Source organism: Peromyscus leucopus, chromosome 4 (assembly GCF_004664715.2).
Source record: "Peromyscus leucopus breed LL Stock chromosome 4, UCI_PerLeu_2.1, whole genome shotgun sequence".
NCBI classification, from domain to species: domain Eukaryota; kingdom Metazoa; phylum Chordata; class Mammalia; order Rodentia; family Cricetidae; genus Peromyscus; species Peromyscus leucopus.
Window position 1 is genome coordinate 77448900 of NC_051066.1, and position 22436 is coordinate 77471335.

General features: G+C 42.1%; 1 protein-coding gene across 1 annotated transcript in view; it reads left to right on the top strand.

The window, feature by feature from the left end:
* The window catches only part of Pamr1 (peptidase domain containing associated with muscle regeneration 1), an 89664-nt gene that overhangs the window by 65563 nt on the left and 1665 nt on the right, over nt 1-22436 (top strand). The window contains exons 7-10 of the mRNA XM_028877926.2: nt 14455-14667; nt 16347-16413; nt 19437-19669; nt 20894-21186. Coding sequence (XP_028733759.1) covers nt 14455-14667; nt 16347-16413; nt 19437-19669; nt 20894-21186 — 806 coding nt within the window. The remainder of the gene's footprint in view (nt 1-14454; nt 14668-16346; nt 16414-19436; nt 19670-20893; nt 21187-22436) is intronic.

A 22436-nucleotide genomic window follows, 5' to 3' on the forward strand; every position in this document is an offset into this window, starting at 1 on the left:
CTAAGTGATTTGGAAAAGTGGACAGACTGCGCTCCTTAACAGAGTATGCTGGGGCAAGAATTCTGGGAAGGGAAAATATTCACACTCATCAAAGGAGTAATTGTTCTGCCTTTCTCTTTAGCTCCGTTTAAAGTGAGCCTGCCTCTAGGAGTGGTCCTGCCTTCCCGAGAAGGGCGGTCCCTTGGCCAGGTGATTGAGCAGTCCATCTGATTAGTTCCTTTATACGTAGGGTAGCTTGGAATAGTTGGGCTCATCTGGGCCTGATAGTTCACTGCCTTGACTGTAAGGAACTAGTTTTCCCTTAGGTGGGCCTTTACCACCTTTGCATCAAATCTGCAGGATGATCCTTAATATAACTGCTGCTCTTCAAAATAAGAACTGAACCTATACTTCAGAAACTAGAGGTGATCCTTATCAAACTGGAAATGGATTTCTACTCAAAGGAACCCATTGGTCTGAAGAGAGAGTTCCTGATTAGATTCAGGTGGTTTGACTTCAGTTCCAGTGGTCAGGAGGATTGCCAAAGCCCCTGACAGAACAGCCTGAAGATGTTAGCTCTCAGCCTCGCCTTCCCTGAATCCTTTCCCAAGGTGGAAACCTTCCCTCTACTCTTGAGTGACCTTCTCAGAAACCTAACTAGGGGGAATGGCCCCTCCTTAGCCCTCAGGCTCAGCTAGCCTCCTGCCAACACCCTCAGCGACCTCCAGGATCCCCGGGCCACCATGTGAGAAAACGGGGCCCTTTCTTTCCTCTGAGGGTTCCTGTTTCATTGTATGGAGCACAAGGACAAAGCGGGTCTTCTAGTAAATGGTCCGAATCTTGTTTTGAAAGAGTGGAGAGTGAGAGATTCATCGCCTGCTCCAATTTCCATGTTGTCTTTGTTCCTCTGGCCCAGTTGACAGAGCTGGGCTTTCCCCCTGCATCCTAATGAAGGCCGATGAAATGGACTAAATCTTCAGTCACAGCGTTCACACTGGAGGCTCTGACGCTCCTTGGAACAAAACAAATCAGTCCTCACCAATTAAAGGAAAACAGCGAATCTGGACTTACTGGGGTTTTTGGAGTCTCAGAAGGTTTCCCACTGGTCTGTCCCAAGGACCAGGGAGAAAGAGCAGGATAAGAGGCACACTTTATTCTTGAGCTTCAAAGCAGCAGCCCAAGTTTCTCATCCGAATGAGCCATTGGGAACTTTGGGAGGGTCCATGAAAACATGACGCAAAGAGAATGTAGGAGACACCTAGTGGGCGGCAGCCACGCCTCATCTTAGATGGGTAAATGGAATGGAGAGGGCTTGATGTAAACTGCCCTGAGATCTGGCAGGTGAGGCATTTTAAAAAATAGACTCACCGTCTTTTTTGCCTTTTTTTTCTCAGTTCCAAAGGCTTCTTTTATCCTGAACATTTGGGAGATGGATACATCTTTGTCTAATGGGAGGTGGTGGAATTCAAGGCTGGATGACTTTGGGTGGACTGTGACTCTGCATTTCCAGTCTGTCAGCCCTGAATGAGTGATTTAACGTGTTTGGGCCTCCATTTTCCTGTTAGAAATTTCAGAAAAATAATAGGTAGTTCTCATGGTGTTTGTGGGGATGAAGTTTAATGATTCATATAAGACAGAGTTGAGTATTAGGAGCTATTATTTTAAGATTATGATTATTAATGACTCTTTTAAAATAAAATGCCATTTAGAATTTATTATAAAGTTTCAGTGAATAAACCACTAAAATATCCCATATTATTTATAATAATGACTGACAGTAATGTAAATGATACATTAGGATAGAATCTCACTAAGATATATGAAAGAAAAAAAGACTATATTTTTGACCTTTCTTTTTTTCATTTTATAATAATCTAATCTCATTCATAAAATAATCTTAATTTATTTTCAAATCCCTTTTCTGCTTTCCTACATAGCTACAAGATTTTTTAAAATTTTTATTGAAAATAGATTCTTCTCTCCTACAATACATCCCAACCACAGTTTCCCTCCCTCCACTCCTCCCTCTTACTGTATAATTAATGAACTTTTATGTGATATTTCTACACATGTATATGGCATTCATGGATCATGCCCATCTACTCTTCAACCTTTTCCTTCCCTGCTCTGTCTCTTGTTTCATGTAGGGTATGTAATGGGTTGAGTGTTTTCCTAGTCAGAGATTAACAAACAGTGTTCTCCCCAAAGAGTGGAGAAATAGGTGAAGACACAGAAATTACTCACTAGCTCAACTGCTCCCACAAACATAGGATGGAGCTGACCATGTGGTAAGGGCCACCTGCTGTAGGGATGCTCAGGTTCTGTGTCCATCGACCTGCTCTTGGCCTGGCCCTCCTGGCTTTTGTTTTGGCGGATGAGGTCACTGAGGCAGGACTTAATGCAGGAGGCAGAGTTTATGTAGGTCCTGGGTTCAATGGTAATCCATTAGAGCTGGAATGGGCTGTGTGTCCATGGAGAGTGGGGGCACCAAAGAATTAACCTGAAATGGACCAGGTGGTGGTGGCATACAACTTTAATCTCAGCACTTAGGAAGTAGAGGCAGGTGGATCTCAGTGAGTTTGAGGTCAGCCTGGTCTACAAATCGAGTTCCAGGACAGCCAGGGCTGTTACCCAGAGAAACCAATAAGTAAGTAAGTAAGTGAGTGAGTGAGTAAGTAAGTAAATGAATGAATAAATGAATGAATGAATAAATAAATAAGTAAATAAATAAATAAATAAATTTAACCTGAAATGAAAACAAGCATTCCTGAGGCCACAACCCCAGAGGAACTCCAGCCCCAGACATAGGTCATAAAACTCCCATCTTTCTTAAATCCTGCCTTGCAGAACATTCTTTACCTGGTCTCTACCAACTTCAAAAGATGAAAATGTCCTCTTTGTAAATTCCGAGGCATTCTTGTGGGCATCCATGTGCTAAAAAACAACAGTATTTTTCTTGAGACAAGTTCTCACTATTGTCACCTGGGTTGACCTCAACCTTGTAATCTTTCTGCCTCAATCTCCAAGTCCTGATATTCCAGGCATTCACCATTGTGCCCATCTCCTCGTGTGTGTGTGTGTGTGTGTGTGTGTGTGTGTGTGTGTGTGTGCACATACACACATGTCCAGATGTGCGCGTAGAAGCCAGAGTCAACCTTAGGTGTCTTTCCCGGAGGCCATCTGTCTTGTTATTCAGAGTGTCTCTCCCTGAACTGAAGTTTCCCCATTCAGCTAGCCTGACTAGTTAGAGAGCCACAGGGTTCCTCCTGTCCCTTCTCCAGTGCTGGGATTCCATGTGGGTTCTGGGGTTCAAACTCAGGTCCTCATGCTTGTGTGCCAAACACTTTACTTCCTGAGCTGTCTCTCCAGACCTATATCCATCTTGATGATGACTCAAAAACAACCCCTGAAATGTTGGGAAACCCAAAGAAGACTATTCTATCGAAGCAGAGCCGGAAGCAGAACCATCGAGCTTCTCATATCACATAAGTGGCCCACTTGCTCTATCACAGTAATATGCCAGGTGATTTTGAACAAAAACTTTAAACAAATCTGACTTTCTGAACAATGGTCACTGTTGACTGTCTCTTGGACACAGGCTGTTTTAAATAAATAGGCCATTCAAGCACCGGAAAGTGGTGTTTGAAAGACACAGTGTACCAGAGGCCCAAGACAATACTGATTAAGATCAAATAGCCAATTAAGCCCCAGTCTCCAAATTGCTGCCGGATGAATAAATAGCAGTGTGTGCCATCCAAGCCAACCTCACATGGGTAGCACCTCATTCACACCCACAGAGGGCTGGAAAACATCGGGGAAGCCGAATTCTACCCGCTGGAAAGGGATAAAACGAGTCTTTGGTGAAGATTATATCATCAGCTGGCGCCATTATTTCCGATCGGTGATGACCTTCAAGAGAGTAAAACACACTTGCTTCAGTCCAGAAGGACCAAATTCAAGCATGAACCCGACAAGAGAAGGCATGGAAGAGATAGGAGCCATGGTTCGCTTGTCTCTGAGCACTGCCTTTGTGCTGAGTTGGGTTTTAGAACAACAAAACCTCAGTGAGGAGGCAAATGCCTTGTCCAAACAGAACCCAAACTGTCCCAAGTTCTTTCCTTGATTTTGGTGATGAGTGAGGTTGGGTGGATGTAAAGAGTATGATAAGAATTGAAACTAACACCCTCCACCCCAGCTCCCACCACAGCTAGATCATAGGGTGACACTTGTGTAGACTTCCGGCCTGTGTCCTTTGTTACAATGCTCAGAAACTGCTTTAGGAAGAATACCAAACCCAACTTTTGCTCGGTGGATAACTCAGCTTTCACAAACATTTCATGACTGAAATTTGCCAAGAGGCAAATATACTTCTTCATTCATCATTTTGTGCTTCACTATAGACCATTTGTGAAATCAAGAAGGATGTCAATAATAATAATTAATTAAAAATAATAAGGAGTAGAGTAAGAACAATAAAAAAAAACAGAAGAAGCTGTTATGATTAGAGAAAGGTCACCACAAGTTTATCTATGGGTACAAACATTTACTTTTATTCTGACCAGAACTCCTTTCTTCTCTATATCATGTGTATATGTGTGCATGTACACACACACACACACACACACACACACATACACACACACACACACACGATTCTATGACTATGAGGCTGAGAAGCCCCCCTGCCTGCTGTCTGTAAAGTAGTGGTGATGAAGCTTGAAGGTTGGAGAGCCAATGATGCGACCATGTGAGCTGTGAAATGGAAAGCCACAGGGCCAGGAGTTCCCAAGCTTCTTGGAGTTCAGGAAGGATAGCATTTCCCCCAGAAGCTGGGCATGGAACTATAGCGTTTGACTTTTGCTGTGCTGTGTTCGGGGCTCGATCTGGTGTCACCCCTCTTTTCTATGGGAATGTTTACTTTGTGCCAATATTGGAGGTATGGAAGTTTGTTGTTTTTATTCCACACTGGTTCATATGTCTCAGAGTTTGCTTTGAGTCTCAAAAAAAAATCCTTTGAGCTTTTGAGCAATAGTGAGAATATGACGATTAATGGGACTTATGGAATGAAGTGAATTTATTTTGCATTATGAGATGAACAAGAACTTTGTAGGGTGGCATGGTATGTTTTAACAAGTGATGTGTTTGTGTGTCAAGGTGACAAGGGATGGACTTGTGGCAGTCAGTCAATTAGATCCTCATCTGTTTGTACTTCTAAAATACTAGTTAAGCATTCAATAAATGTCAAGTGGTACGTATTCTAGGGCTTCGTTATTTAAAGGATGCTCAAAATATGAAATATCCATTTTGTTGATTTGTAAAGTGTTAAACTTGAGAATTTAGGACCCTCTTAAAGATTTATTCAAACTGCTACCTAGCATTTTCCAGGCAGTGTGGTACACAGCTGCTCTTATCACGAAGAAGCATTTCTGAGTCTCTTCTCAATGTCTCATCCTTTATAATTTGTGGACTTGTGCCTGATATACTGGATGCATTGCACTGACTCCAACATGTGCCCTGACTAAGTGGCAGTCACTGTGTGGTACCTTAGAGATGACACAAATGTGATAAAACTGAGAACTCTAATTACAAGTCCCCAATTGTTGCTCTGGGCAGAGCATCTGAATTAGAATCTGGGTCCATTTCACTTGGCTTTCTACCTGTAGAGTAAGAGGCTTTATTTTGGACCACACAGCTGCCTAAGTGGTCTCAAGGCAGTTCCAGCAATTTGACCTCATGGAAGCTGTGCTGCCAGCCAGCCATACTCCAGCCAGCTCCTGCTGTTAGCTAGTGCTTGCTGAGGTCCTTCGCACCCTATTCAAGTTTGCTGAAAGCCCCACGGTTACCTTCCTTATTCCTTGGTTAGCATGCTCTCTTTTGATGTGATGTTAGAATAAAGGCATTAGTCACAGGCGAGCTGATGCTAATGGAAAGGATGTGTGTATTTGTTCATCCCCCACACCCTCACATGTTGCAGCTTCGTTTTCTCCATCTGAATGAGTGGAGTCAGTTAGCCTAAAGAAACTAAACTGAGTTTCTTACAGTGACATCTAATTGAACTCCTGAGATTCTTCTTTTTCTTCATTGTTGTAGGGCTGGAGGTTGGACACAGGGTGTCACATGTGCTCGGGAAGCACCTTGCTACTGAGCCACATCCCAGACCTTTTGCCACCTGTTATTTTGAGACAGGGCCTGACTAAGTTGGGCTGACATTGAGCCCACTCTGTAGTCCAGGCTGGCCTTGAACTTGCAGCATTCCCCTGTGGTGATATTGTGTTCCCCAAAATATTATGCACCCTAATAAACTTATCTGGGATCAGAGAACAGAACAGCCAGCCACTAGATAAACATAGAGTCCAGAAAATGGTGGCACTCACACCTTTAATCCTAGCATTCCAGAGGCAGAGATCCATCTGGATCTCTGTGAGTTCAGAGCCACACTGGAAACAGCCAGGCATGGTGACAAGAGCCTTTAATTCTAGGAAGTGGTGGCAGGAAGCAGAAAGGTACTTAAGGCTTGAGGACGAGGAACTAGAGCCTGGTTAAGCTTTTAGGCTTTTGAGCAGCACAGTTCAGCTGAGATCCATTTGGGTGAGGACTCAGAGGCTTCCAGTCTGAGGAAGCAGGATCAGCTGAGAAGCTGGCAAGGTGAGGTGGCTGTGGCTTGTTCTGTCTCTCTGATCATTCAGTGTTCACCCCAATGCCTGGCCCCAGGTTTGTTTTTATTAGTAAGACCTTTTCAGATTCCTGCTCCATTCCTTTACTCAGCTTCTTGAGTCCCTGAGATAACAGGTCTGTGCCACCAGACCTGGCTAAGGGTTTTCTTCATTCAGAAAGATTTAGCATGGTAGAAACCAGACCCAAAGAATAAATAACTTGATGGAATGTCATGAGTCCTTTTCATTTGTAAGTACTTAAGTGAGGCTGAGGAAAGGCTGGGCACACAAGAATCTTAGAATAAGCCAGAACTAACATCACTTGTGTTTCTGGTTTTGATATGGAAAAACCACTCTGTCTACTTACATGAACTCACAGCAGCTGCACAAGACTCACACAAAATCAAGCCAGCCAGTTCCAGCATGGATGGGGGAAGGACTCATGAAGTCTCACTCATAGCTGAGAAGATATTGGTGATTGATGGCTGTTGGGAGGAAGGAGAATAAATTTTCTTTGGGGACACAGTTCCTGAAAGGCTACCCACACTCCAGTAGATGTTCCCATACCTGTGCAACCAGGATTGAGAGAGAGAGAGAGAGAGAGAGAGAGAGAGAGAGAGAGAGAGAGAGAGAGAGAGAGAGAGAGAGAGAGAGAGAGAGAAGTGCGAGCGAGAGAGGAGAGCACATAAAGTTAAGAGGGAAAGGTAGTGGTGGGAATAGGGAAAGAATTGGAGATGAGGGAAGAGGGAGGAGACTGGATCAAAATGCATTATATTCATGTATGTATTTCTCAAACAATAAAAATGTTTTTAAAAGATACAGAAAAATATCTGCCAATGCCTTTTTCTGCTTGACATGGGTAGGGGTCATTTGTTAAATATGTAGTGATCGATCAGCATCATCCCAGCCTGCCAACAAGTGACGTGATAGATTTTGGAAAGACAAATTAAGTTGGTTTTTTGTTTCCAGGCATTTTTTTTTAACCCATCTTGTCTACAAATCTGAGCTTAGACTTAGAGATCTAAACAAAAGAAAATTGATAAATATTCATAGAAGATTAGTGTATCACATTAAAATTCTAGATTCATTCATAAAATGCATTTCTTTTGTGAACAGGAATATTATATGGATAATGACATAAGGGAAGAGACAACAGGCTGTTTTTCCATGGCTGGGCTCTGCCCCAGGGCCTGATACCTATCAGAGAATGGTGAGGCAGCTCCAGTATGAACTTCCTTCTGTGATAGTCAATGTTACTTATTTGGATGCCCAAAAGTGGTGTTATCAGTGTGCACAAATGAACCACTCTTCCTGAGGACAATGTCACAAGGCCCTGACATGTTGCATAATGCTGCCATCTTCACGTCCACTTCTTATAGATCTATGACCTTGGTCATCTCAGCTGTCAGTAGTGATTCTTACTGGACCAGTCAGGAAGAAGAAAAACAATATAACTTTATTTGCTCTAAATCAACTTAAATCCAGTTCTCAGATCTATAACTGGGAATCCAGTATTGATCATTGCAGGGGCTTTCTTCGTGCACAGGCTGTATAGAATCGGGTTATGTAGACAGCAGTGAATCATCAAGGAGAATCCTGAGCAAGTCTTCATTCTTCATCCTGGGAAATCCCATTGTCTACACCACCTGACCACTTTGGGTACAATAGCTTGGAGCATGAGAGTGTCTATGGAAGCTGGAAGTCCTTCTTTCTCTAAGGGCGTATTCTCTAATTTCCTGTTCACCTTCCTGCAAGAACTCATTACCCAGTCATGCTGATGGCTCTGACAATTGCCTCACTAGGGGCCCATCTCTGTCTGTAGAATCAAGAACTGAAGGCACGTGAGGTTCTGGTGCCTCAGGCTAAGAAAACAGTAGAGCTATCTTAGGCTAGTTTCTCCTGGCTCAAGTATTAGGGACTAGATTTTGTTAAAGCAAGCACTCCTAGAATCAGACAGTCAGGGAACTGGAGAAGATATAAAAGAGGAGGAAACCAGTCAAGATGTTTTCTACTAAATTCCCAAATGCAGCCTGATCCTGCAGGGTTCTGGAAAGTGAAAATTACAGCTCATAAAACATGCCCATCCTATTGGCAACCCTTGGTTGGATGAAGGGTGAGAAAAGATCAAGGTTGGGCAAGCTAGCTTTCACACCCAAGGGCAGTCCTCTGAAGGATGCAGGTGCCAGCTCCAAGCAGCAAGACACACCTGGAGAAGTAGAGGGCAGACATCTTATGTTGGTGTAGAGATATGAGGAACCTGATGGGGGTTCCTGTAGAATTCAAGATAAGAACAGTTTAACATCATCACATGTGTGCCTGTAAATGGAATCATAATGAACCACCTCATATAGTGCCTTGCAGGGAGAGAGGAACTAAGGATATGGAAGACCTTTAACTGTTCATTGAAACAATAGTCCATAAAGATGCCCCTCTGGTGACTATTTTGTTCATGCACTAGCTTATAAGGGCATGCTGCATTTTATGGGTTTGTGTCCCCTGGCTGAGTATCAACAGGAACAAGGCAATGTGCTATCTCTTATTAATCTTGGGTGTTCTACTTAGCCAAGTAGGGGCTCTAACTCCTTTAAGCCAGAGATAGAGGTATTTTAAATTCTCTATTGGCTGTGTCTGAAATATCCATCCCACTGAGGTGAAATGAGACATAAAGCTCTTGAAAAAAAAATCAAACAGAAAAGAATCATGAATCTGTCCAATGGGGAGATACAAAGGTTTCTAAAAAGAGAATACATGGAGGACTGGGAATTGCTTTGAAACCTGTGGGAAGGACCTCTGATGAGATTCGAATGATCTGTATACCCACCAGGGAGATATCTAAATGAGGAGAAACAACAGTGAGTGGACCAAGTCTTAGAGTTCCCTTCAAAGGCACCATAAGTGGGTGTGCAGCTTTGGAAGATAGGGAAATGGGAGAGAAGAGACAATAATGTCCAGGTGCTGTTTGCTATAGGAGCAAAAATGTAAGGTTTTACTATGTAGGATTAAAATGAGAAAGTAAAGACACTGCACTTGGTACCCAGAAGTCTGAGTCAACTTGAACTTGGAAGCTCATCATTGGTAAACTACCCAAAGTTCAGAAAATGGAGAGGAACACTGCATTATGCCCTAGAGCAGTGGTTCTCAACCTTACTAATGCTGAGACCCTTTAATGCAAGTTCCTCATGTTGTAGTGACCTCCAACCATAAAATTATTTTTGTTGCTACATAATAACTGTGATTTTGCTACTGTTATGAATAGTAATGTAAATAATTTTGGAGATTGAGGCTTGCCAGAGGGGTTATGACCCACAGGTTGAGAACCACTGCCCTAGTAGTGCTAATAATGGCCTTTTAAGGCTTCTCTTTGGGATGTTCTGTAATGTGTTTTAAATTTGGGAAAATGGATTTTAAAAGTAGTTGACTACTTTGTAAACAAATGCAAACATAGGAAATAAAACTTTTTTTTTTTTTTTTTACATTTCCAGCCCAAGCACATACATGTTATAGTCCTACTTTACACACAACAAAAATAAGGTTTGGAGACATAAATTTCCAATTATTGTTCATTCAGTAGAAAAATGAATGAATTCTACCTCTTTGGTGGATTTTGTGCTTGTTTGAACTCTCATGTTAGAAGGCCCCTGCTTTCCACCAGTGCCCAGTGACTGAAGAGATTTCATGGAAAAACTTGTTTAGGTCAATGATTATGCAAGATATTAAAGAGATTTTTCTTGGGATGGAGAGGCTATGGGACATTTACCAAAAGGCACAGAACAGCAAATGTTGACTTCAGATACTTACCAGAGAGGATCCAGGCTGTCTTGCCTGATTTTTGAGAGCCTATCAATAGAAACAGCATACAAAATAATAAAAAAGAAACTTTTGTCTGTTGACATTGTATGACTGCAAAATTTGAAAACAAAATATAAAGAAACAAAAAGCTATTCTCAGTGTTAAAAGCCATAGATAATGACTATTTTACATTATTCCACACCCCTCACTGCTGTGTGTGTGTGTGTGTGTGTGTGTGTGTGTGTGTGTGTGTATGTATATATGAGTTTCTTCGTGTTTGAGGGGATTTGAGACTATGAATCTGTAGAATATTTTTAGCACATAACTTTGTCTCATTCTCCTCCTCTCATCCAGGGACACCAATTTACATACATATTTATTCATTTTTCTATATATATTTATTTTCCTATACATTTACACCTTTTTGGCCATTTAGGCTTATTTATAATTCTTTTCTTATAAGTGTTCTTTCAGCTTATTAGTACTCTTCAGTCTCATTAGAATTCCTATTAAATTATCCACTGAATTTTTTATTCTATCATTGTACTTTTCCATTTTAGATTTTTCCTGTGGTTATACTTCAAGGCTTATAGTTTCCTGCTAAAATTATCAGTCTTGTCTTTGGTTTTCTTGAGCATGTTCAGCATAGTTACTTTTTAAAGTGGTATCACAAAACTACGTTCTCTAGATCTTTAATGAAGCTCTTTCTATTATCTGCTTCTCGTGATATTCAATAATGTGGTCTTGTCTTCCATCTTGGTCAGTTGTGACTACTACAACAGAATGGCAGAGATCGAGTGATTTAACATTTATTTCTCATAGTTAAAGAGGCTAGGAAGTCCAACATCAAGACACTGGAAGATGACTTGCTTAGAAAAGACCTGCTTCCCACTTCCTAGGTGTTAGAATCTTGCTGAGTCCTGAAATGAAGGAAGGCAGGAGAGAGAACTCTCTGGATTCCATTTTATAAAGGCAGTAATATCATTCACAAGGGCTCTATCTTCATGATTTAAGTACTTCCCAAACATTCTGCCTTTGAATGCCATGGTATTGGGAGTGGTTAGGATTTCAACACAAGGCTTTTGAGGGAGACACTGAGTATTCCATTGGCTCCTCACTTAGAAGTATGCTTGGACTTATCCTGGGGACATTATATATGCAATAACTTCAAACCACTATGTGGTCTCAGAATTCTCTGTCCTAAGTTCTCACCAAATTTCAGCTGCTCTGTTGATTTAACTGTGACTTTCCTTAGCTCAGAAATAAAATGTGCTATATGAAAAGTTTACATATGACCTGATTTGACAAATGTCATGTTGTAAAGTGTACACATTGAAGAATTGTGAAAATAGACTCATATCCTCACAGCTTGGGTAGAGATGGTGATATATTCCAGATTAACTTCTCTTCCATTCTTATTTTAAAGCCTTCCCAGTGAGAGAAATGAATGACTTCAATATTCTAAATCTATTTCCTCCAAAGGTTCAAGAATTTTGCAGTGTTCAAACCCACAGTAAATGTAGCAGATTTATGATCCCTGAGGGTCTAGCCCATGCTAAATCATAGTGTGGGAATCTGTCATACTATGAAAGTGCCTCCTTCCCAGGAAAGAACATCCCAGTTCTCAGGTTTTCCTGTCTGAACCATCAGTAGAAAGGATTTCTTCCCTCTGCTGAAGCTGATGTGGCTACAGTTTATTCTTCAGTTCTCACTTTCAGGACTGCTTTGAATACCACCATGAGCCATGAGCAAAGCTCAAAATTCATGAAGAACAACACTTGTATTACACAATCTTCAGCTCCTAGACTAATTGGCCACAGATCTAAGTAAAAGCCATAGCGAGGCAGTCTAGTTGAGGGTCACGGCCAAGTGAGTAGCTCTGCCCCATGTAGACAAAATGCTACTTATCAACTCCAAACTCCGGTTGATTGTTACTATATGGGAGCATAGATCCAGACATTTCAGTCTTGAATCATGTTAAAGGCCAGTAACTTGACTTAAAATCTCCCAGTTACTATGCTATGACTGGTTCCACAGTGATAAACATGCAAGTGGGGTACACTGTCCTTTTTATTGTAGTCTCTAGGTTCTGGTAGTGGCCTTCCAGCTGTGTGTTCAGAACTAAATGCATCTGTGCTAGATGAAGGCTACAGCATTGGCTGCTTTCTCTGCCTGTTTCTCCCACGCTGGATTCATTCCTGAAAACATAGCACCGAGGTTTTCTGAGTCCATTTGAGGTGGAGTGCTTTGTTATGCCATCTCAGTATTTTTGAACAGCTTGCTCAGTGAGGTCCTTTTTCTTACACTTAAAATAGGAGCTTAGGATTCACTCACAAGAGGAGCTGCTTATATTACATAACCCCAAGGCACACAGATTATGATTGATCTATTGCCATATGGCCTGGACTGTCTCCAAGTAGAGTCAAGCCACTCATTTGGCTGGTTCTAGCAATCTTCCCAAGTGGCACATAGAAACAATATTTTTTAAATTTTTGAATATTTTAAAGGTATTATCTAAATGAAAATTCTCTTCTTGCCTGGGAACAAGTAAATAAATTGCTGGGATGGTGATTGGGGCAGTTATAGGAAGAAAGGTATGTAGAATGTACAATTGCCTTACTTGGGGACTGTTCCAAAGGAATGAGTCTATTCCTTGGAAGAAATGACTGCAAGATATCAGGGATAGGCACCGGAGAAATAGCTCACTTTTTGCTCTTGCAGAGAACCCAGGTTCTGTTCCCAGCACCCACATGGTGGGTCACAACCATCCAGTTCAGAGAATCTGATCCCTTCTTCTGGCCTCTGCAGGCACCAGGTATATAAGTGGTACACACATGTATATGCAAGCAAACACTCATACACATAAAATAAAGTAAATACTAAACAAAAAGAAATAAGGGAAGCTGAGAGAGCTTGGTCCCAAATTCAGTAATTAAAGGTTGGATTCTTCAGGAGACTCGCTGTTTTTCCCTAGGCTGGTCAGAGTCATTACTGTGTCATAATCTGTTTCAGACAATAATGCTGCTTATCCAAGAGAGTATTTCCAGGCCGTGGCTGAAATGCTCAGAATAGCTGCTGATGCCATTTGACTCTGTCAGACAGGAATGAAAGAATAGAAATTTCTTCATAATGAATGTTAGCTGCGCAGATGGAGGTTCTATTTGGAGATCAGGGAAGTCTGCTAGATCTACAATTATATTACATAGTGCCATTTTGTTTTACTTTATTTTGTGCATATGGGTGTGTTGCCTGCATCTGTGTCCGTGAACCACTTACACACCTGATGTCTGAAGGCCAGAAGACAGAGCTAGATCCTGCTGGAACTGGGGTTACAGGCAGTTGTGAGCTACTGTGGATGCTGGGAATTGACCCCCAGTCTTTTGGAAGAGCAGCTGGTGCTCTCATTTGCCGAGCCAACTCTCCAGCGCTCCCTCAACACTCTGTTTTCTTTGTTTGTTTGTTTGTTTGTTTTTGACTAAAAGTTTCAGCATACTGTTTTTTTTTTTCCAGGAGATAAAAACTAAAGTCTAAATCCATTTTAGATATGCATTCTTGTTTCAAGTCAATTCTACTTTTGGAGTACATAATCTAAGTAGGAAACCGGTAGAGTGAGTCTGGCTTAATTGCTTGAGTGTTAGGAAATGAAACATATAAGACAATATCACCAAAAAGTAAAACCATGATATATTAATCGAAAAATCTAGGTGAAATAGTGACATTGTCCAGGCTTCCTCAGTTTCCGCAGTTTGAGAAAGAAATGAACAATATCATCTAAGGCCCAGATTTAGTGCCCAACTGATTTATATTTAGAATGAATGATTTCTTGATTTAAGAATATGTCATAAAACAAGCCGAAGACATGTTTAACACATGCTTCTTTATGATGAAGTTTCTCTAGGAGTTTCTTCTACGTACTGCTGTTAGCAGGCACTCTATCACTGTATTTTTAATTCAATGAAATGTGAGAAGAGTCTATTCTAAAATCGGATGACTCAGACTTTTCACAGTTTTTTTTTCTTTCTTCCACTTCTAGTCCTTGAAGAAAGAAACTGTTCAGACCTTGGGGGCCCAGTCAATGGGTACAAGAAAATCACAGGAGGTCCTGGGCTTCTCAATGGGCGCCATGTCAAAATTGGCACGATTGTGTCATTTTTCTGCAATGGCTCATACGTTCTCAGTGGCAACGAGAAAAGAACCTGCCAGCAGGATGGAGAGTGGTCAGGGAAGCAGCCCGTCTGCATAAAAGGTAACTCAGGGTTGTTTCTGGATTCTGTACATGTGCATAGAGTCGTTGTAATTCTTTGACAGCTCCCATGCCTGCCTTTAAATCCCTGGAATAATGTTGCCTTGCAGACTCACCCTCAAACCGTTTGTGACTCTTGTCTTGGAGAGTATCTTGTAAAACTTTCGCTTCTTTTTTTCTGGATTCCAAGAAGACCTGACTCTCGTCTTCTCTAAGGTGATGGAGAAGAGCAGTTGGGGAAACATGACAAGGCTAGTCTTAGATATGTAAATCCAAGGATAAAATTTGTAAGCCTTTGCCTAGCTGCTTTTTATCACATTTCTGATAAAAGAGTCAATAAGCGTGTGGTCCTGGCCCCCTCTAAGGGGAGACTTCAGATGTGGATGGCTAAAAACTAAGATAGTAGACCTTGAAACATCTCATGGGCAAGATGTTAGAACAAATGAGTAGTTCAGGGAAAAAAAAAAAGGGAGAGAGCGAAATCAGTATTCCTGAAATGGAGTAGATGGTGTGAGGTAGGTAGGATCTGTAGCCATCAGGAGAGATTTAAGGATGCTAGGAGAAGCTGGGATGGTATACCGGATGAAAGACAGGAGAAGAAGTGGGTGTAGATGGAAATGCAAGCATCTGTCTTATGGTAAGCTCAAAGAAAGCCGGTCTAGAAAGGAACATTTAAAATATAGATTGGGAACAGAAAACCCTGGACTATTGTATAGGGAGGCTGGAGCCCCCCCCCCCCAAATCCCAGCAGAGATTCAGTTTCTTCCTGACTTTACCCATTAGTTGTTTTTGGTTGACACCTCCTTAACTGAAAAGAAAAGTGTGTTCATGACCTAGATTGTCAAGATCATTGCCCCCATTCTCCACTCTCTCTGCTGGGTGTTTGTCAACACCCCGAATCATGGGGAAAGGAATAAAAGAGAAAAAAAGGGATAAATGTGAAAGGGATAAATCACTTTAGACTTTCGCCAGAAGCGACTTTCATCCTCCAAGTGCAGGGCCTGATGTTTTATTTCATTAAGTATGGGAATGGTGTTGCATATGTCCTTGGAGGTTTTTGTCAACTTTTCTCTTACAAATTAATACAACCAAAGTACTCTAAGTTGCTAATTAGACAAATGTTGGCTGCTAGATTGGGAAAGTGAGATGGGAAGGATTCGTTTTCCCTGGAAGAAAAAAAGAAAGAAAGATTTCAGTGAATTGAAACTGGGCTCTGAGTTGTCCTCTGGTGACTGCTAAGGACCTTCATTGCAGAGACAGGACAAGGAATGGTTGGTTCCTCGGGACTTATTTATTGGCACTGTGGTCTGGTTTTAAACAAGGACTTCTGAATTCCCTCTGTGGGCCTTCACTGTGAGTTTTATCCCATTATGATCTAGTTTGCTAACACCATTCCCAGGAACAGATGGCTCTAATATATGAAGTGCCACTGTCCCAAGACACCTCGGCAGAACAGTTCTTTTTCAGAGAGAACTACCGGATTCTCCAGAGGCAGCTTCCAGGTTATGTCAAAAGCAGTTGACATCTTTGCTAAGCACACACACTGTTGAAGTTTTCCTAACACATCTAGGCTCTGAGACCGGGGAATGAATGCAAGTGTCTGGAAGGGTGGGAATCTGGATGACGTGGTATGCATGGTGAAGATGGGAAAGAATCATACAGCATGGTCTATCTGTTTTTAGCCTGCCGGGAACCAAAGATCTCAGACCTGGTGAGAAAGAGGGTCCTTCCGATGCAGGTTCAGTCAAGGTGAGACCAAGCCCCTGAACCCCACTTTCAAGGCTAATGACTATCTCCCTTCTCCAGTTGTATTTGGCCAAAGGCAGCCTGGCATTTCTTAGGGACATTTAGTGCTAACGGGTCATGAAAGAATGGGGCTTGTTAGATGGAGGCTCATTAGCCAGCTGCTTTTGGCCAAGAAGTAGCTCCTACTGGAAGAGGTACAAGTTTTACTGGATCGTGGGAAAGCAGATGGCTGATGAGAAGAAGCGAGGCTTCCCTGATGATCTTTGAGGAGTTGAATTTTAGTATTTTAGTCTTCCTGAAATGACTGCTTCTTTATTACGGCAGCTTCTAGGAGTTGGGCAATCCTGCTAAACACTGCAGCCAGCTAGGGTTTAGGAAGGTGGTCTTGATGATGACCAACCAGATGAGGCAAACTGATGGATGTGGGACATGAACTCTTGTGTGTATACCCAATGCTTCTCTTGGGAAGACAGATGAGACCCACCTTGTGGCGAGAAAGACCATTCCTACTCTCTTCTTTCTTCCTCTTCCTCATGCTCTCTGCTGCAGTTGCATAGACATCTTTGGTTTTCTTCTACCAGTCCAAGCATAATTCTATGTCAGAAACATGAAACTTGTCATTTGTTTAGTCTAGAAACTGTTCCTACTGGATCTCACAGAGGCTTAGCCCCCTCTACCCTTTTAATTCTCAGCTTGTTTTCACCTAGCAGAGAGACCATCTCTGACTGTTCTTTTATGATTATTTAAAAAAAAATTTATGGTATTGAGGAATGCATCCAGAGCTTCATGCATGCTAGATAAATACTTTACTACTATATCCCCAGCTTGCAGCTGTCATTTCAAACAAAACCAGCAACAACATGCGTATCCTGATACCACATCAGGCAGTTTCCATTACCTGGTCTCCTCTGACCTTTCCCATGATTCTGATTTCATTTGGCATTCCTATCTTTCTTCCCCCACCTCTCTCTACCTCCCTCCCCTCTCTCTCCTTTCCCCCTTCCCCTTCAAATATACAATCTACAAGTAAAGGAATATTGCTTGCTTTGTTTATGCTGAAGTTTTCTTCCTTGATACTGCCTCTGCCGCATAGAAGCTGTAGTAGTTCTTGAATGAATAAATCTGATAGACAGTCAAGGGTTCAAAAATCTGCTTCTGCCTCTCTTCAATCCTAGTTATGTTTAAGCAACTTCCTGAAGTTACTGGGCCTTCACTTTCTTTTTTGAAAACCAGAGGTGATTAATAATGGTCCCGGAGGATTGCTATAAGGATTAAAACCACACTAATAGATGACACAGACAGCACCCTTGCTGTGTGCCAGCTGTTGCTCTTGTCATGTAACAGATGTTAGTTTATTTAGTGCTAACCTCTGAAGCTGGGCATTTTTTATTATTACTTGCATCTTACTAACATTTCCTTGCATATGTGGAAACTGGGGTGCAGAGAAGTTAAGTAACTTCCTCAAAGGCCCCGACAAGATGCCTCTTTAAAGCAGAACTGCTTGGATTACCCTTCGGGGAAGATCACCATTTATATCTCACCTCTGCTCAGGCTCTCCTCCATGTTTGTCTTTCTCCTGGGAAGGTGTTCCCTTGGGAACAATGGCCGTAGAATGCAGACTGCCTCATTTCTGGTCTTGCCCTGGTTTCCCTAGGGTGGGCTCTCTGCTAAGTGCCATTCACCAGCTTCCAAGAAGACACCCTGCTTAGGCGATGATGCCTGTACAGGGGTCCTGAGCTACACAGAGACAGCAGGGCTTCCTATTGTTACAGAAATTGTCATGGAAGATTAGGAGAAGGCGCTAGGTGACTCCTGCAATTGAGAAAGCAAGCCTAGCATTTAGTGAACTAGGGGTGTTCTTAGGTTCCGCAGCCTCCTGAAACAAACAGTAGCTTCAGCAACCAAAAGGTAAGCACACTGCACATTTAGAAGCCCCCACACCTGGCTGTAAACATAGAATGGATATTTACTGAATGAAGTCTACGTAGACTGAATATTTCCTGAGCCAAACACCATAGAGGTACAAGAAGTAGATTTCATTTTCAACATCATCAGATTGATTTGGCAGAGAGACTCTAGAGTGGACATGGTGACTGCTAAATACTACCTTGGGTGTCTTTTTTTACTGCATCCCCAAGGCACCCCTCCCCCTAAGTAGCTCTCCGGGCTTTGTTTCCCCATTCATTATTACATAGGGATGAAGACACCAGTTCCTGAAGGAATCTCAGTTTGCTGACTGACAGCCATTATGCGTCAATGTAAAGCAAGCACAATCTGCAGGAAATGTGTGGTGCATCTCTCCCTAAAGAGTGTCTCTAGGGGCCTCGACTTCAGGGCCATTTAATGCCCCTTCTCACATTTACATGCAAGTTTTTGTATTTCTCCCAAGCAGTGTTGCCTGAGAAAAAGTTCAAGTCTCTGAGGTGAATTAATTACATTTGCTAATTGCCAAATCAAGCTACTGTATCAACACAGTTTAGTTCAAGTCAGTTTCTAATATTGCCCCATTATAATAATGTTTAGAGAAAAAAATGTGCCTGGCTTTCTCTCATTCAAATTAACTTCTTTTCCTATTTAATTTTGCAATTAAATGTCCCCCCTCTCTGTTTCTCACACATACACACACACACACACACACACACACACACACACACACACCCCATGTACCTCTGTGTAGCGATATTATGTCAGACTTTATTCTGTTTGATTAAAACCCTAGGTACTTGGAAGCATGCCAAGAACAAAGGAATACACTGTTGAGTGATATAAGAGTATGTGTTCAGTAGCAAAGGGAGAGAGAGTGAGAAGGGGAGGGAAGAAGGGCGAGAGGGAGGGAGGGAGAGAAAGAGAGGAAGAAGAAACAAGAGGGGAGGGAAAGAGGAAGTGGGCAGACAAAGACAGGGAGAAAAGGACAAAGACAGGAAATGGAAAATGGGAGGGTATTCTTCTCGTGTAACCAATAGCAGCATGGGAATTGGATACTAAAGTCTTGCTCTTCTTCTCTGGTCCTGTGTGCCTTGATCCAGGGAGACACCATTACACCAGCTTTATTCCACAGCCTTCAGCAAGCAGAAACTGCAGGATGCCTCTACCAAGAAGCAAGTCCTTCCATTTGGAGACCTCCCTCCTGGGTACCAACATTTGCACACCCAGCTCCAGTATGAGTGCATCTCACCCTTCTACCGCCGCCTGGGAAGCAGCAGGAGAACATGCCTGAGAACTGGGAAGTGGAGTGGACGGGCCCCATCCTGTATCCCAAGTGAGTCAAGTCTCATCTGTGAGCCTCTTTCCATTTCCAACACCATTTGTGAAGAATTGTTGACCATTGAAGGCCTTTATGGAAAGTTTAATTGAGCAAGGGATGGTCTTCCATGGCTTCCCCTAGTTTCGTGACCTCTGGAATTCCACAATGAGAGCTCCCTCCTTTTGGCTTAAACTTACTGGTCAGGAGAAATTGACTCATTAGCTCTGAGAGGAATATTTTCTGGTAGAGGATTTATCACATCTAGAAAAAGGAAAGAGCCACAATTAAATACCAAATTAAAACTGTGAGAGGATCTCTGCTTATGTCACCTTGACTGCCTTGCTAAGGCTCGCTTTTCACACTCCCTATCCAATGACTGTAAGTAATTGCCATTAATTAAATGATGAGGTGATAGGAGATAGTGTAAGATAAAATGTGAAAGTTCTAGATTTGAGGCTTGCACATTCTCGCCTACCACCTTCATCCTCTTTGTGAAAAGAGAATAGTATGACTGAGTTTGTTGTGGTCATGCTTATGAAGACAGTCAAGGGATTTTGTCTGTTACATCATCCCATTCAGTCTTCTCAAAAAGCCCCTAAAATCATAGTTATTTCTCTGTATATTTTCTAGGCAAAGAAACCAAGGATCTAAGGGGCCAATAATTTGTCCAAAGTCCTATTGTTTCAGTGAACTACAAAACCTCCACTTTTAACTCTAGACTTTATAGCCAACTACATGTAGATGGTTGATTAATAACAAGGGGAGGGAGGCTAGGGAGATAGCTTGGTAGGTAAGTAAATGGCTGTACAAGCATTAGGGACATGAGTTTGGCTGGGCACGGTGGCATGCACCTGTGATCACAGTTCTGAGTGGCAGAGACAGAAAGATCCCTGGGGTTTTCTGGCTAGCCAGTTGGGCCAAATTGCTGAGGTCCTGTCTCAAAGAATAATGTGGAGAGAAATGAAAACAGCATTAATACCTGACATTCACACATATATGCACACATGTGTCTGTGTGCTAACACACACACACACACACACACACACACACACACACACACACACACACCTCTGTACATTAAATTAAATGAAAAGGAAGAGAAAACCTGGTTGGTTTACTTAGTGGTTCTTACCTCTGTTGGATCCTTCCTTTCAGATTTGTGCTCTCATGGTTGAGTGACCTGTTTGCCTTCAGGTGTCAATGGTCTGAGTTGATCCTATTAAACTGTTTTCTCCACAGTCTGTGGAAAAATCGAGAATGTTGCCTCTGCGAAGACCCAAGGGACCCGCTGGCCATGGCAGGCAGCTATCTACCGGAGGACCAGTGGTGTGCATGATGGTGGGCTACACAAAGGTGCATGGTTCTTGGTCTGCAGTGGTGCCCTGGTGAATGAGCGTACCGTGGTTGTGGCTGCTCACTGTGTGACTGACCTAGGGAAGGTCACCATCCTCAAGACAGCAGACCTCAAGGTTGTCTTGGGAAAATTCTACAGGGATGATGAGCGGGATGAGAAGACCATCCAGAATTTACGGGTAAGAGAGGTCTTTCTTGGAAATTGGAGCTTTGACTTAACCAGCTATGAGCACAGGAGAACAGAGCCTGTGTCAGCCCCATCCTTCAGCATGTCAATATCCATCCCAAAGCCTAGCATGCAACAGGGGCTTAGAGGCTTATACTGATAGACTCTCGATAGAGAAAGTTAGCAAACCATGCAGCTGTCCTCCACAGCTTTGCTTGTTTTGAAAACAAGGTAGAGCCAGGTACCATCAATGACTGTCGTCTTCAAAAGTCATTCACATCACAGTAAAATATACATGTACTGTGTCTAGCAGCATGTACTATAAATTATAGTACGATAAACGTTGATGAAGCTATTTGTTTAATGGCTATCTCTGTTTCAAATGATTTGTTCCAGAAATGTTGTGACTTGTTACAGGGCCCTGACTACTCAGATCAAGATTAAATAATAGGTGTTTCTTGAACAAAAAAGAGAACTAATTATCTATCATATTTGAATTTGGGAATTATTTCAAGTAGGCTTTGAAGACGCAGATTTTTTTTTTTTTTTTTTTTGGTTTTTTGAGACAGGGTTTCTCTGTGTAGCTTTGTGCCTTCCCTGGATCTCACTCTGTAGCCCAGGCTGGCCTCGAACTCACAGAGATCCGCCTGCCTCTGCCTCCCAAGCGCTGGGATTAAAGGCGTGCGCCACCACCGACCGGCTATTTTTTTTTTTTTTTTTTTTTTGGTAAGGATGCAGGTTTTTATCCAGGATACTTCTAACTGTAATACTTTTCTCTTGTTCTGAACCCTCCTTCCATTCATCCATCTGTCCATCTGCCTATCCTACCCTTCTTTTTACCTGTCCATTCATTCTTCTACCCATCCTTCTGTATGTGCCTCAGTTCATCCATCCATCTATCTATCTATCTATCTATCTATCTATCTATCTATCTATCTATCTATCTATCTATCTACCTATTCATTATTGAGCCCCTACAACATGTTATCCATGGAAAATAGAGAGAGAAAAATAAAACATGGCTATTTTCTCTAGCCTAATGGGAGGGACAGACCAATATGTCATGAACGGCATTTCATAAAAGAAGCCTCCGAGGAAATAGGATCAAGTAATAGAACTATACATTTAAAAATTGAAAGACAGGAATATGAATTTTTAGAAGCCCCAGTCAAAAACATTGACTAGGAAGGCATAAAATACTTAGGAAATATCCTGTGGAAAAGTGTTGTAGAGTAGTCTGAGAACATCTTTATAGACAAAACT